At 50.0% G+C, this 16,651-nt stretch overlaps 1 protein-coding gene across 1 annotated transcript; it reads left to right on the forward strand.

Annotated features, from left to right (window-relative positions):
• Window positions 1-591: 591 nt before the first annotated feature.
• On the forward strand, window positions 592-16,310 carry DNAJA4 (DnaJ heat shock protein family (Hsp40) member A4). The gene is made up of 8 exons (XM_031440736.2): window positions 592-838; window positions 1,246-1,384; window positions 6,546-6,726; window positions 8,490-8,594; window positions 9,388-9,615; window positions 10,645-10,875; window positions 14,152-14,252; window positions 14,348-16,310. Exons 1-8 carry the CDS (start codon window positions 762-764, stop codon window positions 14,561-14,563), a joined length of 1,278 nt encoding a protein of 425 aa, XP_031296596.2. The 5' UTR covers window positions 592-761; the 3' UTR covers window positions 14,564-16,310.
• Window positions 16,311-16,651: the final 341 nt, after the last annotated feature.

Consider the following 16,651-nt stretch of genomic DNA (forward strand, 5'->3'; position numbering starts at 1 on the left):
TGTTACTGCAGTGGTATGATACTGATGCTGGCTACAGCTGGGCACCGCTGAGGGCAGTCAGGGACCTGTTACTGTACCCTCCCAGGCAGTGAGGGTCCTGCGGCAGTCTCTAGAACCACTCTCCACATCACCCCCACTGCGCCCAGGAGCCTGGTCCAACCTCGGTAGTTCGGAGGGGAGAGGGCACTGACCACCCTAGGGAGACCTGGGGGATGTTGCTGCTCATATCTAACCGGTGTCACTGCCCCCATCTGGGGGACGTCACTGCTTACCCCCGGGGGACTTCAGGGGTTCCCAGTTGAGGGCAGTAGAGAGACCACCATCCACAGCTGGGGTCAGCAGAGCACCACTGTACATATCTGGAAGGGCTTAGGCTCATCTCAGCCTTGAAGATGCCCCGGGGGGCGCCGGCAGCTTTGGGGCCTCGGGAAATGCGATCCCACCACGGTAGAGAGCCCCTACCCACCCCTAACCCCTCAAAAATGCAGCTATCTGAGACAGACCCCAAGGGGCATCCCGGCCATGACAAAACAGAGGAGGGCCACACCCCCCGGGAGAAGCCGGGTGGGGACCGCGGGGCGCAGCCCTCCCAGTCCAACCCCTCGGGGCAGAGTTCCCGCCGACGCTGCCCTCCAGGCCACCCGATCCTCGAGCCAGCCGGACCCACGGACCCACGGAAGGGAAAGGGGACGGCCCCGGGGCGGCGGGACGGTCGTCGGAAGGCGCCCTCTGCGTCGAAGCCGTCTTCCAAGCCCCCCAACATGGCCCGGGGCGGCAGTCAGAACTGGAGTTCCGGGGAGTCGGACGCGCGGCCGGAGGAGCAGGCGGCCGAGACTGGGTGAGCTGGGAACTAGGCGGGTGGGGTCGCGCGGGGCCGGGGCGTCGGTGTCCGGGCCGCGAACTCGCCGCTGCGCCCCAGCCCACCAGCCCCAAGCGCCGCCGGAACCTCCGCGAAGGTTCTGGGCCTTTGTGGCGTCACTGTCTCCTTGCGGAACCTTCCGCCGGCGCCGAATAAAACCCGCCGCGGAGGAGCCGGCGGCTCGAGTGCGGCGGTGTCGGGCGCGGAGGGCGGCCCGGCGCGGGAAGGAGGGAGGGCGGCCCGGGCGGCTGCGGCGGCAGCGGCGGCGGCAGCGGCGGCGGCCGTGACCGTGACCGTGACGCGCGGCCGGGCGGCGGGGGCTCGGGCCAGGAGCCCGGCGGGGGCGTCCGGGGCGCGCTGACCGTCCTGCCCGCCCCGCCCCGCAGAGACAAGATGGTGAAGGAGACCCAGTACTATGACATCCTGGGGGTGAAGCCCAGCGCCTCCCCGGAGGAGATCAAGAAGGCCTATCGGAAGCTGGCGCTCAAGTACCACCCGGACAAGAACCCGGATGAGGGCGAGAAGGTGCGGGCCGGGCTCGGGGCGGCGCGGGCCGGGCTCGCGCGGGGCCCGCCGTCAATTATTCAGCCGGGAGCTCGGGGGCTGTGAATTATTGAAGGCGGCGGGGAACCCGAGCCGCGTCTGTTGGTGAGGCGGTCGCCAGGCGCCGCGCACCCCGCCGCAGGGCCGGGCGGCGGCCGGGGGTGGCCCGAGGCCGAGGGGCCGCGGCCCGGCCAGGTGGGGGGCGCTTCGCCGAGTCCCAGCCTCGCCCGGTGGGGGATCGGGGCTGGTGCGGGGACCCGAGGCCCCGGGACCCCTCGTGAGCCCCCGAGCGGCCCATTCATTCCTCCGTTCGCTCCACAAGTGTTGATGGGGCCCCTCGGAACGTCAGGAAGGGGTGGGACTGAAATGTGGGGGCCCAGTTCTCACAGGGTTTGCGGGCATTCCTGTAGGAGAGGCAGCCAGCAAACCGGGAAACTGAGGCACGCGCGACCAGAAGTTGTGTGCTTGCTGGGAATGAGCGAGAATGAATTATGTTTTTGTGTGTTCCTATTCCCTGTTGATAGATAAACCCTAGAGATGAGTTTCTTTCATCTGAGCTGGTACCTTGGAAAAACTCTGAGTCCCTCTTGAGAATGGCTGACTGGATTTGTCCCGTGTACCTATTTCCTGCCTCATATAGGTTGTCAGACATTGAATAGTCACTTATTTTTTTTTAAACAGGGACACGGAGATCTTTAACCTGACACATCATTTTATACGAACATTCCAGGTTTTCTGTGACAAATGACCCCCATTTGTTCCAATATTGGACTGAAAAATGCTCTGCATAATAGAGACCTAAATTAAATTTTTTTCATACTGTTCATAGGACTAGAGTCAGCCTGCTTCTTATGCTGAAGGAAGCTCGTTACCCACCTGAGTAGGTGACTAGGAAGATCGGGCACTGATCCTTGGGAAAGCGTGTTGGCCTGCTCACTCCTTTCACTTCTTGCCATTTCCTTATACAACTTCACATGTCCTGGATGAGCTGGCGCTTTTGTAGTAGCCGAAAGCAGTGACACCCCGGCCACTTTTGAAGCCACAGATCACCCATCTAGCATTGAGACCCTTGGAAACAAAGCTAGTATTAAAATACCTGTCTGTGTTAGCTATTCTGGGCTGGAGGAAGCTGCCTAAGGAAGATTGGCTGGGTGGCAACAGTGATAGAATATTTATATTTAGCCACATGTGCGGAGTGTGGTTGTCACAAGTTTAAAATGCTTTCCTGTAAGACCATTTGTCTGTTACTTGTGTTCTTTCTCATCTATATTTAGGTGGCTTACTGTAGCTTTTGAAGTCACTGGCTTTCTACGTGCTGTTGGTGATTCATAGATGTGCTCCCTAAATTCATTGTCGGCTGTTTCTGAGAACCTCCTTTAAGGAGAATGCACCCAGGCTGCTAATCTCACGTTTCAGGGGTGCGTGTGGGAAAGCCTCCTGACCCTGGTTTCAGGTCAGATCTCATAGCACTCTCCAAGAGGAAGTCATGGCTGTGAGCCTACAGTTGCAGTGAGTCTGCTCTTGGTGTTCTGAAGCTTTTTTTAAAACTGGACTTGACCTGTACTACATTTCTCTAGGCGTTGCCCTTCATATACCTGTCTGAACAGGGTTGGTTGGTTTTAAACTAATATTTATTTATAGCCAGTTACTGAATTATTGTCACATAAGTGAGGCTCTTGATAGTAAAGTCTGGCAGGTTAGGGGTGAGGGTGGGGGTTCTGTGATGTTCTCCTGGCCAAGAATACTTTCTCCTCCTCACTTTCCACAAAGGGAATAAAACTCTTTAATTCAGTTCTCTACTAAAACTCCTTCCAGGAGACTGCTTCTGACCGTATGCTGAACCCCTGGCCCAATCCTCATCCTGCTCTAATTATGGTTCCTTGTTTGCTATCCACATTCCCCAGAAGTGAAGGGGGTTGAAGAGACAGGGGACACAATTTATAGAAACTCTGCTATTAAGCTCCCTAGAGAGGACTCGTATATTCATTCATTCATTTACCAGATGCCTCCTTTCTGGTCCTGCTTATGTGCTGGGCACACTGTGTGGGTCTGTTCTTTTTTGCACAAGTCTGTGCGTAGTTCTCGTCCACTGTATCTGTCATAAAGGTGGAACTTTTTAACTTTTTTTCTTTTAAATTTGTCAACTGTATTAATGTCTCTTCAAAAATAGACTAAGCTGGTCTGTTCCTCCTTGCTCCAGGACAACTGAGAAGGCTGCTGGGGTGTTGGTCTTTGTTTTGTGTCCTGTTGTCCCGTGTTGCTAAGCGTTGGGCAGCCTGTGTTTGTCGCCAGGTGCTCTGTGCAGAGTCTCTCCTTTTCTGCGTGGTTTTCTGAGAGACACGTGAGCGGCGGGTCAGTAAGCCCAATCCTTTTCAGGGGCAGTGATGGGGATATATTCTTGGTTATTAACCACGTTCGGCTTTTGAGATGGGTTTGATCTTTTGGCCAATTTCACTCTAACTTTTAGTTTGAATAATAGATTTTCAAGGTAAAAAATTATGAAAGAGAGCATAACAGTGAGGAAAATTTCAGAATATTGAGGAAAACCCCTCAAGTACACATCACCCTAACTGGTGTCCTGTGCTTCTTTCCAGGCTTTTCCCAGGGTGTTTGTAGATGGTAATCCTGGTACAGAGGTTTTTTTATTTCCTCATCACTTAATATGTAATCACAAATACTTTTCCAAGATGCTGTATGGTCTCCAAAGCCATTTTTCCCAGCTGTATGCTAGTCTCATGAAAGTCCTGTGACACAGGATTACAGTCTGAAAGGTGAACTGGTCAGAATACAATCTCCAGCTGTGGGACCGGGCTCAGGCAGGGAGCTGAGTTAGACTCTGAAGTGCTGGGACCCCAGGGGTAGTGGGAGCCCCCCTCTCATGTGAGATCTGGCCTGTGATTGAATGCTCCAAGTGACAGGGCATTCCTTGTCCTTCTGAGATTAATCATCCATTCTGTTAAGTCCAATCATCCATTCTGTTAAGTCCAAGTGTCTTTCTAGTATTCAGAATTTTTGGTGAGTGTTTCTAGTGGACATTCTCATGAAGCATATTGACCTGGTACACATGCACCCAGAAACTCTCGGGCAGCCTGGCCCAGCTGCTTTCTGATCTTCTGTACTAGGCACCTAATTCCTACACCTCAATTCTGCTGCTGCAGAAAGGATGAATGATGCCTACTTCTTTGGAGAAATTGTGTGAGAATTAACATATCAAAAGATGTAGCTGCCTTGATTCTGATTCTGATGTCTCTAAGGCAGTTTTTAAAATTACCCAGGCACTTCTTAACTGTTATTTATTAGCTATAATTCATTATTTTTTAGTTACTTATTATATCTCTGTAAGGGCTCTGTAGTACAGGAGAAGACCTAGTGCCTCTGGCAGGTTCCATATCTGTATCTTCATGGTGTTTTTCTCCTGTATGTTTTCTGGAGCCAGCTGTGTTAGAGGCTGTTCCTATGGACAGCTGTCTCACAGTCTAAGCCCTGGCTCTGGAGGGCCAAGACCCTGTCTCCTGGATTCATTTCTGAATTCCCAGAACGGAGCCATTCATCTAACAAATATTTACCAAGTACCTTCCACATGCCAGACAGCGTTCTAGGTTTGGGGGTACAGTGGTGGACAGGACAAAGCTGACCTAACTCCCTGTCCTCAGGGAGCAGACACTGTGGTGGGGCACACAGTCTCGGCACTGAGTGCCCTGGTGTGCAGCCGGGGCAGCCGGAGCAGGATTGCAGGGGGAGGGAGCAGAGGTGTCAGGCTGGGCTTGTAGATCCGAGTAAGGACTGACTTTTACTCCACGTGAAATGAGCCCCCTCGGAGGGCTTGGGGCAGAGGACTGACACAATTAGAAGGCTCGCTCTGGCTGCTGTGTGAACAGACTGAAAGCTGGCAGAGGAAGATGGGAGACCATCGAGGAGGTGACTGCAATAATTCAGGCCAAATATGGTGGCCTCCACCAGGGCAGGCGTGGTGGTGGTGATGAGAAGGGATGGATTTTGGATATTTTATTGTATTTTGATTTTAGTTTTAAACCTCTCATGTACATACAGAAAATACCAGAGGGGTACAACGAACACCTGCCTTTCCCTCACCCACCTTCTGCAGCTGTCAGTACGCCTCCACTTCCGCTTTCCCTGTCTCTACTATTACCGTTGTTTGCTGAAGCTTTAGAGAGTAAGTTGCATACATCATAACCTTTCAGCCCTTAATGTTTCTCCTAGCAAAAACAACATCCTTGCAGACAACCATAGCCCAGCTATCAAATTTAAGAAGTTTAACGTTGAGGAAAAAAATAAATCACATTTATTCAGTTCCAGTGTCCCTTGTACCCATTTTTTCCCTGGTGCAAGATCCAATCCAGGCTCACATGTTGCACTGAGTTTTCCTATCTTTCAGGTTTTCAGAATGTCTTTCAGTTGGGGTTTTCTGATTCTTACAGTTGGATTGGAGGGTTACATTTTTGGCGGGAGTGTGACACATGGGGTATTTTGTCTGCCAGGGTACTGGAGATAGACATTTGAGGGTAGCTCAGGAAGGGTTTGTTGAGAGATGGGATGTGAGGGAGAGGAAACGAGGTTTTGACGTTACCTGTAAGTGACATACGGGGGAGACTCTGGGAGGGGCAGGACTTCAGAGGGAGATTAGGGGGAGATTAGGGCAGGTGTATGCACAGCGTCCGCAGCCCGCGTGCGGATGGGTGCTCACAGGATGTCTGTAGTTGAATTTCATGCCAGTCAACTAGGAAAGTAGCCCGCGTGAGCTGGAAGGCCTGCAGTAGCGCCCGGGAGTCCTGGGACTTACCCAGTTGTAGGTTAAACCCTGGCCTGGTCTCCCCGCATCCCGGCTACTCTCCACTTCTCCCTGTCGTGTGCAGCCTGAGTAGGGAGAAACGTTCCTGCCTACTGCTCTCTCTCCCTGTGCCCTCCCGTGACCCTGCCTCTCATCCCTTAATAATGTTTGCCCTGTGTTTCCCACTCTCCAAGGGGAGTAAGTGGAAAAATGAGGTTCCAGATAACAGAGACCCGCTAGCTTGGAGGGTTGGGAGCAGAATACCTCTGTCCTTATATTCATATGGAGGGTTTCCTTCATAAACAGTTCAAGCCTTCTTTCCCTCTCTCTCTTTAATCTTTTTTTCTTTTAAAGTTTAAGCTCATATCCCAGGCATATGAAGTGCTTTCAGATCCAAAGAAAAGGGACATCTATGACCAGGGCGGCGAACAGGCGATTAAGGAAGGAGGCTCAGGCAGCCCCAGCTTCTCATCCCCCATGGACATCTTTGACATGTTCTTTGGTGGCGGAGGACGGATGGCTAGAGAGAGAAGAGGTAAATGCTTTTAGAGACATTAAGCAAATTTTATAGTTTGCAAATTGTACATGCTAATGGAGTCACAATGGATCATGCCTTAAAAGGGTACAGTTGTCACCTGTGGGGGTCATTAGCTTTAAGCAGTGTACCCCTTGTCTAGTATCCAGGCTACCCGGGATCTCTTAGTGCATTTAGCAGTTGACACCCTCTAAATACCACATATAAAGGAGCAAATGGTTGAGAAGAGAAGAGGAAGTTCAAGTTCACCTTGCCCTCTTTCTCCCTGCTGTTGGGGTCAGGTTCCTGCGTGTCCTAAGGGACACAAATGGCACCTCCTGTGGCTATTAGTGATGCCTCTGCAGGGAGTGTTTCTCCCCTGGTGCACACCCTCCTCCCCGGGCCTCCTGACCGGGGCCGGTGCCTGCGGGCTCTACCGGGGGCTGTGTGGCCTCCTTTTCTCAGTCTGCTCAGGAGATGTTGTAGGTAACAAAATTTACCCCTTTATGTTTGAATATCTTTGTAAAAGAAACTGCCTTGCCTCTCTCTTCAGAATGCATTAGAACTAACAGCTTCATCCCCGGAGGTGAATGAGGGGCTAGCTCTTGGTGGAATGGTCCCCGGCCTGTTTTGAGTTTTAGGCTTTGCTCTTCCTAATTTTTCTACCTCTTACCTCCTGCCAGGCTATGGGCTGGCACCTCTCACTGTTACCAGTGGCCTCTAATAGCCAGCCCCCTTCCCCTGTCCAGTTTACAGTTGATACTCTGCTTTGGACCTCAAAACCAGTCAGATAATCAAGCTTATTACAATCCTGGATGAAGTCAAAAGAAAGAAGCTCTACATTGGGCTTTAGGAAGGGCAATTTGGGTCAACAAGAGGTGCCTAGATAAATACAGCTGTACTTGTTCTCACATTATAATTGACTTTGAGCTTTGAAAAGCTTGGCTGTCAATTCTGTGAATACAGTGTGCTGAAAATCACAAAATGTTTATTAGGGAAAAATCCTTACCCTGTTGTCTGGCTGTGTTGCCTGCTCATATTATTGACTGTGTGGATGTGATCTTGCCCAGCTCTCTCACTGTCTTGAGATGAGCAGCTTCACGCCCTTAATTAAGTTATCTCTCAAAGTTAACAGCCAATAGACAAGGACAGCTCGTCTCAGTGACCTCAAGAGCCCTATGGGCAGCAGAGAAGGACCTGATGCTGTGGGTCCTGACAGGCTGGCATGGTGCCAGAGCAGACAGACCCCCATCCCGAAGATGAAAGGCCCACCATCCTGGACGTACAGATACTACTTCCGCAGATCAGAGAGTTCCCACTGGGCCACTAGTCACAGGAGGGCTCAAAAAGTAAAGGGCATGTTCAAGGAAGAGTTCCAGTGAAAGGTCCAGAGATTGGCTTTATGCGTCATTCATAAAGGCTCCTTTCATGGGGAGAACCTGACTGAAACCAATTTCATTGGTTAACGTTGCCTTAGGTTTCTTCACTCATCTTCCTGTCCTCAGATTTGTTCTTAGAAAATAAAGTTGGAAAGTCTTTTTGTTGCCATCTATACATGATTGAGTAGTTAGCTCATCGCTAGAAAGGGGTATTAGTTCTCATATTGGCAGATGGCCAGAAGGATGGGCCAGGTGTAACAGTGGCATTGCTTCCTGCAGGGAAAGGAATGAATGACACACGTGCAGTTTTGAGACTTCATACAAATGAGTGTCACAAGGGTGGTATTTAATACAGTAGTATATATAATACAGTATTAATAATTATTTTTTCTTTCCTTTGGCAAGGCAAGAATGTTGTACATCAGTTGTCTGTAACTCTTGAAGATTTATATAATGGAGTCACAAAGAAATTGGCTCTCCAGAAAAATGTAATTTGTGAGAAATGTGAAGGTAAGAATTAATTTTTGAATGAATCTCATAATTCTGATGCCTTAAATCTGAAAACAATTCTTATTGATGTACAATTCAGAGAAGAATCATTTATCTTCAAATGTCTAACAGATATTGCACACAGGTGGCCTGAGGGCCAAATCTGTTTTATTTGGCCCTGTACATTTTTTATTTGGACTGCACATTTGTTTAATATGTTGACAATTATTTGAAAAATATAAAAATGCAGTCTTTGTTGTAACTGTTCAAGCAGCAGTAGATAGTAAATAAATAGATGATGTTCCTGTCTTCCAATAAAGTTTTATTGACAAACCAGCCAGTTGGCCATGGTTTACTGATCCCTGACTTCAATGTAAATGTAATTAACATAATTTTTTAAAATCTGAATTTTCAAGAAAAGTCAGATCTGATGACTTTGTCCCACATTGTCCCACAGAGAGGTGGCTGAGCTGGGTAACCACCCCATGGACAGAGCTGTGTTCTCCGGTCTCCACTGTCATGTGGAGGCATGGGTGTTTTTTCATCCCGGGATAGAAGAAAACACAGTCGGTGAAGCTTAAACGATGAATTTGTCCTGGCACTGCCAAAACCACAGATGTTTGTGATCACATGTTAACATCTAGATGGTGTCTGCTTGGCTGGAATCATCCAGACTCTTCCACGTGGCTTTTCATGATTGTAAATAGAATTCAAACTGCAGTGTCCAGTTTCATGGATCATTACCCTTCTGCGGTGGCACCCAGCAGAGCTGCTTCTAAGGGGAGAGCACAGCCTCATTCCTGTCTCCCCGCAGGTGTTGGTGGGAAGAAAGGCTCCGTGGAGAAGTGCCCGCTGTGCAAGGGGCGGGGGATGCAGATCCACATCCAGCAGATCGGGCCAGGCATGGTGCAGCAGATCCAGACCGTGTGCATCGAATGCAAGGGCCAGGGCGAGCGCATCAACCCCAAGGACCGCTGCGAAAACTGCAGTGGCGCCAAGGTCATCCGAGAGAAGAAGATTATCGAGGTGCATGTGGAGAAAGGTGAGGCTGCGCAGAACTGGCACCCCAGGCTGGTGGAAATGCTTCACGGGTGCTGACCCTGGGACACACGGGTTAGGTAGCAGGGAAATGAGAGAGTATGGTGGGTATCTGAGCACCATTGGAGTGTGCTGTCAATTCCTCCGATTTCCAAGGCATCTTCCCTTGACCCTCCCTGGCTTTCTTTCCATCCTGTGTCACCTGCCAAAGTTTTCTTGCTGAGGTCGCTTCCATGCGATCAGAAACCACTTCTTTTTAAGGTTTTCCTATGCTGTGGAAGTCACTTGAACATGGTTTTGGTTAATTGCCCTCTCTTGCCATTCTCAGACCATTCCTTTAGAATCATTTGGAGTGTTCTTGCTAATGACTTTTGAGCTTATGTAAGTCTTTGTAGCTGCATGTCCTGCTTCTCCATATGTTCCCCACCTGTTGCATCAGAGTCTCCCAAATCCAGCCATCTTACCCCTGCTATTCATTTTGCCTGGGGTCATCATTTTAAGGTCTTTTCCCCTCTTAGTTGTTCCCCCTGATTATTCTGTGGCTTCCTAATCGAGCAAATGTATTTAAATGAGAGGTGACACCAAAGTACATGAATCAACACTGAAATCAACACAGGGGTTGGACTTCTCGTTAAAACAAACATGCCTTAACCGTGTGCCTGTGTGAACACAGCGACTTGTTAGGAGGCCCCCAGAGCCGTGCACTGCGTGTGCATTGACAAGTGGGTGGTGGCCTTGTGCCCGCAGCGCGGTGTTGGCTGTGGCATCGCAGAGCCTGGGTGGGCAGGGAGTGTGCGGTGGACTTGTGACGGCCTCGTTTCCCACTCTCCTGCAGCCTGCTTGGTTGAAGACCCTCAATATGCAAGAGGGCAGTGAGGCCTCTTTCTCAGTGGTAATCCCAGCCCCATGCCTGCCCCAGGTTGGGAGGTTTGATGAATAAGAACCCCAGAGGGCTCTGTGTGCCTTCAGAAGCTTTGTTGAAAGTCTGGTTTTTAAGAAGAATGGCTAATCAGAAAGGGATGATGTTTCATAGGTATGAAGGATGGGCAAAAGATACTATTTCATGGAGAAGGAGATCAGGAGCCTGAGCTGGAGCCTGGTGATGTCATAATTGTGCTTGATCAGAAGGATCATAGTGTCTTTCAGAGACGAGGCCATGACTTGATCATGAAAATGAAAATTCAGCTTTCTGAAGCCCTTTGTGGCTTCAAGAAGACGATAAAAACACTGGATGATCGAGTCCTTGTTATTACATCCAAATCAGGTAATGTTTCAAATGTGTGTTTAGTTGTAGTTGTTCTGTGTGTCTGGCATAATAATCCTGGCAACTCAGCCTGGTTTCACGTTCAGGGTTGACTTCTGTCGCACAAGTTAGTGTGACTTGATTTTCTCTACGTTTAAAGTCACCACTAAAGACTCCTGAGAATTTTGTGAATTTCTTTTATAGTCTTCTAGAAAGAAAAATGCAGAGTTGGGGAAGGAGCCTCAAATAGGAATCTCTGAGGTCTAAAATTCTAACTGGAAACTGCCAATTTTTTTTCCCAAGACTTTCCTACACCAGTTTTATTTAAAACACAAATAAGTATTTCTCTTTCTGTGATGGCAAATGTGGAACCTGCCAATTTAACTTAACATTTAAAAACTTAACTCTTGTATGATAAGAAAACACAACTGATATAGATGGTGTTAGTCTATCAATTGGTGACCTGTGCTGATTCCTCCGTTTCTCTAGCCTCCGGGTTGTCGATTACATGTGAGAGACATTTTAAAATAGAATTTTCCTGAAAAAAAGACATTGCCTGCCAGCTTATCCTGGGCGGCTCCACAGAACTGCCTGTCTGCACACACCTACAGGAGCTGGAGGGGGCTGCCTCTGGACCAGAAGGTTCTCAAAGGCCTGAGAGCTCAGCCTGCGAACACATGTCTAGAAGCCAGTCTCCCAGCTCAGCTAGTGTTCACTGCAGTTAACAGTCCACGTGGGCCCCCGAGCACCTGCCTGGAAGGGGCTGCAGGAAGGGCAGGCAGATGGGAGAAGGGAAGGGGCCAGGCTGGGGCCCTCAACTTGAAGCTGCCTCTGGAAAGCAGCACTTCAGGTCAGTTGTCCAAGTCAAAGAACGTCCAGACAGCTGTGGTGGTGGCTGAGCCACCCAGTCACCCTTGACCCCATCACTGGCCATGAGTAGTGCTGCTCTAGGCCCCTCACTGGCCACAGGGTCAGGGAGTAACTTTTTCTGTGGGCATCTGAAGTTCAAGGCTAGAAGGGTGGGTTCACGACTAGAGTGGGAGGTAACCAGCCCATAAGCTGTATTAGGTGGTAATTAAGACTCCAAAGTCCAGTGGAGTGAGCCACCTTGCCTCCCTGACCACTTTCCAAGGCTTTCCTGCCTCTGTGCCCATTTCTTTCTTCCCCTTTCTGGCCTTGTTCTCCTTCTCTGCCACTTTCCTCTTTGGCTTTCTGTTTCCTCCTTTTCTGGGTATAATGTGAAATGGAATTATATATCTAAGTCCTGCTGAGAGGTTTTTTTGTTGTTTTTTTTACTTTTTGTTTGGAAACAATTTCAAAGTAACAAAAAGTTGTAAAAATAAAATAGTACAGGGATCACCCATAAATGATTTGCCTGTTGTTAACATCTTACCCTGTTTGATTTTTCATTTGTGTTGTGTTTGTATACACATATACTTAAGGATTGGGGAAAGCACTGCAGTACAATGAAAAATTGCATGAAAAATTTAAATACAGTACCTTCCTTTAGATTCCATTCTGCAAGCCTCCCAAGGTGCCCAATTCCTCCCCTCATCTGAATAGGAGAGCTTGAGGATCACAGTTCACACAAAGCCCTAGGCCACAGGCTGTGAGTGGGCGTGTGCCCGGCACCCTGGGTACCATGTCCGGGACCCCCTAACATTGTGCCAGGCCTGATTCCAGCCCTTCTGGGAGGAGGAGCTGGGCAGCACCTGTGTGTAACTTCTTTGGGGAAGCTTGTCCTTGGCCAAGGATGGGTGATTTGAGGTCTTGGGTCGGTGTGGGCCCCTGCCATGGGATTGGACCCCAGCCACAGGGAACCTGGGTGCCAAGGACGAGAGAGAGGAAGTGAGCCCCAGAGGGAAGGAAGTGGTCAACCCCAAGAAACCCATGTCCTTGCTTAGTTATGTGGACGGGCAGGGTGTCCAGAAAACCTTCTGCTTTTTGCTCATTTATCCTTTCTTGTGTCCTCTCCTGTTCTTTCACCTCTTCTTTTCTTGTTTTGGCTAATTTCTCCTTCCTTCATTTCCTCTTCTCTCTTCTTCTTCTCTTCCACCGTTGAGGTGCCTTTCTCGCCAGAGCCCCTAGGCTGTCTTAAGCATGGCTGAGAATCTGGAGATTAAAGAAAAATGTCCCTTAGGAGCTCCCCAGGGTGTGAGCCCTCACAGAGGAGCCGGCTCACTGTCTTCTCCCTTCTCTTACACGTGCTCTCAGTTTCCCAGCCCCTAGTGAGCTAGAAGCAGAAGCACGAGGCGTTGTGCTGAGAGCAAGAAGTGACCTGATAGGAACAGAGAGACAGAAAAACTGTTAAAAACAAAACAAGGAAGAAGCCCAGCCACCAGGGCCACTTAGCTAAGGGCTCCGCCCGCAGTCGGTAGCCAGCCCCGAGGGCCACGTGTGAGTCACCGCCCTGCACGCCCCGAGGAGAGAGCGCTCCACGCGCTGCACTTTAGAAACTCCTGTGATACTTGGAAAGATTTCCTCGTGAGAGGTCGCCCGGGGGAGTGGGATGGTGAGTAAGTGTTCGCTTGCTCTCTCCCACATTTTTCCTGAACATTTGTTTCTTCTTTGTCCATTTATATTACCGAGCTGAAGAGCATACTTTTTAAAGAGACCCTTTTGCCTCTTTCCTTTTCATGTTTGGAAGGAAATCATATTTTTAGATTTGGGGGAGAACCAAGAGCTAAACTCCCACGATGCCTTTTGAAAAAGCAGACATAAGACCCAGCGAGTGCAGCTCCGGCCCACTGGCACGGTGAGGGGGCTGCCCGGGGCCAGAGCCGCCTGTAGGCCCCCCAGCCAGAAGGCCGGCCATCCTGCCAGGTGGGGTCTGGCTGGACTCCTTTGAGGCCCATTCCTGCTCCAAGCTCCGCTTGAGTCTGTGAGGGGCAGACTCTCCCACTCATGAGACGATGTTTGTAATGACCTGGAGAGGCAGGCTGACAGGTGGTAGCCCTGCTTACCCAGACTGAGTGTGGATTCCTAGCTCACTTTTTTAAACCAACCTACCTTATGATGGAGGCTCCTGCACGCTCCTCCTGGACGACACCATCCTGCCAGAGCCCAGCACGCGGCCAGAGGGTTCCACTCCCCCCACCCCGACCCCCTTCACCCAGTTCCTCTGACAGGGACCATTCTGACTGGGACCAGCCTTTTCCAGTCAGATGCTCTGTGACCCCTGCCTTTGCCTGCCGCCCTGGGAGTGCTAGCCTCTGCCCCAGCCTCTCCCAGCAGGGAGAGACCTCTCCAGGCTGCCCTCCGTCTTCCTGTTTCATAAGTAACCCTTTCTCGCGGCAGGCGAGGTGATAAAGCATGGGGACCTGAAATGTGTGCGGAATGAAGGAATGCCGATCTACAAGGCGCCCCTGGAGAAGGGGACTCTGATCATACAGTTTTTAGTAAGTGCATGTGTTTTATTCTCACAGGACATGTTATTAAATGCCGTAATTGGGAATGGAAGAAACAACTGCTCTTTCCACCTTACTCTTTACAGGTTATTTTTCCTGAAAAACACTGGCTTTCTCAAGACAAGCTTCCTCAGCTGGAAGCTCTTCTCCCTCCTCGACAGAAAGTCAGGATTGCAGATGACATGGATCAGGTGGAGCTGAAGGAGTTCAATCCCAGTGAGCAGAACTGGCGCCAGCACAGGGAGGCCTACGAGGAGGACGATGACGGGCCCCGGGCCGGCGTGCAGTGCCAGACGGCGTGACGCGGCCGGCGCGGCGTGGCCCGGCCCGGCTGGACTAGCACGTGATGAATGTAAAGTTGGCACAATGAAAATGGCATCGCTTTAATGGCCTCGTGTTTGGGGTGTCCTGTGTATGTGTTCAGCATTCTCAATTGCTGAGTGTCTTTTTGGTTTTTCTTTTTTCTTTTGGTTGTAACTTAAGTTATAGCTTAATTTATATTTAAATGTTTTAAGTGTAAATCACCTCTAGTCTGCATATGGAATCTGTTTATTTACATTTTCAGGATACTTTTGAGATGCCAGTGACCGCACTGACACTTTGTGCTTCTAGTGGCTTTGCCATAACTCAGTTGCACCAATAAAGCACAGCCCAGGCAAGAGCACTCAGCCCTCCGCGAGCCTCCAGGCCCGAGGTGGGCGACCTGGCCACCTCCAGCTCTGCGGTCTCTCTTCCCTCCCTCCTCCCTCCCGCGGGAGTTACTGAGGGCATGATCTCAGGGCTGCTAATGTGACCTTTCTGAATCTAGATCCTAGATGACTCCCCTCCAGAATAAAAGCGCATCTGTGGACTGGTCTTGGCTGCAGTGCCTGGTTCACACTGAGCGGGCTGCAGGGCCAACTTGATTCCTCCTGTTCTGTGCCCTTGAGTGCTTGGAATGGGTTGTGTGTGTCTGATCAACTCTCTTGGAAGCTTCCCGCACCTTCCAAGCCTTGTGGTGAGGACTAGCCAGTGTTTTAAACGAAACGCCGATAAAACTGTTTGCCTGTGACCCCCGCACCATGTTCTTTGTGGTTTTATTTTGTTGACAGCCTTTGCAGTATTCTCCCACCAAAGTGCTTACTTGTAAAGAAAACGAGACCATCCATGTCCCCAGCAGCCTCAGTGCAGCAGCGGAAGCCATGGGATAACACTGGTGGTTTGGCCTCGTGGCACAGCCAGCTTCCCTGTCTGACCCGTGATCCTGGATGACTTGAGGGTCTGGAAAGGCAGAGAAGGTCTCAGTGTTTTGCACCTCATTCTCCCAGACTCAGCTCCCTCCCAAAGGACCGCCCCTCTCCTTGCACAGCCATATCACAAAGGGCTTCCTGTCCAAGGGTAACGTTTTAGTGGGAACTGCACTGACTGAGTGCCACTGAGGGCTGCAGGCTGTACGGACTGCCACTGTAAATGACAGCTTGTTTGGAGGGGGTTAGGCATTAATTTACTCCTGGCAGGAAGACTACAGTTTAAATTTAGGGTTACCTCAACCTTTAGCTATTACTACTCCTTTCCTCCCCAGACTAGCCATGAAGAAAAACAGCTCCCTTCTAGGCTGCTGGCCACTTTTCAGAGCCACCCTTACTTGGTTCTACAGTACCTGAGAGTTTGACTTAGACCAGGGACCTCCCTGGGAGGGCCAAAGGCAGATCAGACCCATGGCATGCAGGTCCGGCGGATGGGCCAGGCTCCAGCAGAACACTGCTGGCTAGTGAGTGCGCGTAACGCGCTCAAACTAGGTATAGAAAGAGCTCTGTCTATTGGTCAGGAAAGACATAAAAGCTATTCTTCCAACTAAGACTATATGAAAATCAATTTACAAGCGGACCACAACTCCGGGGTGTTGTTTCTGTGCTGTGACTAATAAATTGCTAGAAAATTACTGTCTAGTTGATGGGACAGAATTACATTCAGCTCCTTGCCATGTAAATGGGATTTGGAGGATGTTGCTTAAAATTTATTCCACCTGTACATTTGTCACTTTAAAATTAAAATCGAGCTGGTATGAAAGACATGGTTTTGGTTTTTTAAAAATTTTCTCAGGCTCCAGTGAACAGTGCTAAGTGCCAGTTTGCCTCATATTGGCTGATAAAATGGAATGAAGTTTCCATTCACGCTGAGCTTGTATTTTGGGGGTAGGGATAGATGCAAACATCAGGCCCTGATGACTGCAACGGAGAGTAAAGAGAAGGCGACCAGGGGCAGGCCTCTACTGGGAGCTGATGCCCGAGTAGCTACCTGAAAGCAGTGAGACCCCTGAAGGTCTGAGGAAGAAACATTCTAGGCGGAGGAAATGGTAAGGGCTGTGTGGTTACAGGAGGGTGAACAAGGGGAAGAGGCAGGAGGGCGAA

The sequence above is a fragment of the Camelus dromedarius genome, chromosome 29 (assembly GCF_036321535.1).
Source record: "Camelus dromedarius isolate mCamDro1 chromosome 29, mCamDro1.pat, whole genome shotgun sequence".
Taxonomy (NCBI): domain Eukaryota; kingdom Metazoa; phylum Chordata; class Mammalia; order Artiodactyla; family Camelidae; genus Camelus; species Camelus dromedarius.

Excerpts from the sequence above, each read along its gene's own strand:
- DNAJA4 (XM_031440736.2), top strand. The coding sequence starts at position 762 with ATGGCCCGGGGCGGCAGTCAGAACTGGAGTTCCGGGGAGTCGGACGCG. Across the intron at positions 10,876-14,151 it reads TGTTATTACATCCAAATCAG|GCGAGGTGATAAAGCATGGG; the intron begins GTAATGTTTCAA and ends TTCTCGCGGCAG. Across the intron at positions 14,253-14,347 it reads CTCTGATCATACAGTTTTTA|GTTATTTTTCCTGAAAAACA; the intron begins GTAAGTGCATGT and ends TACTCTTTACAG.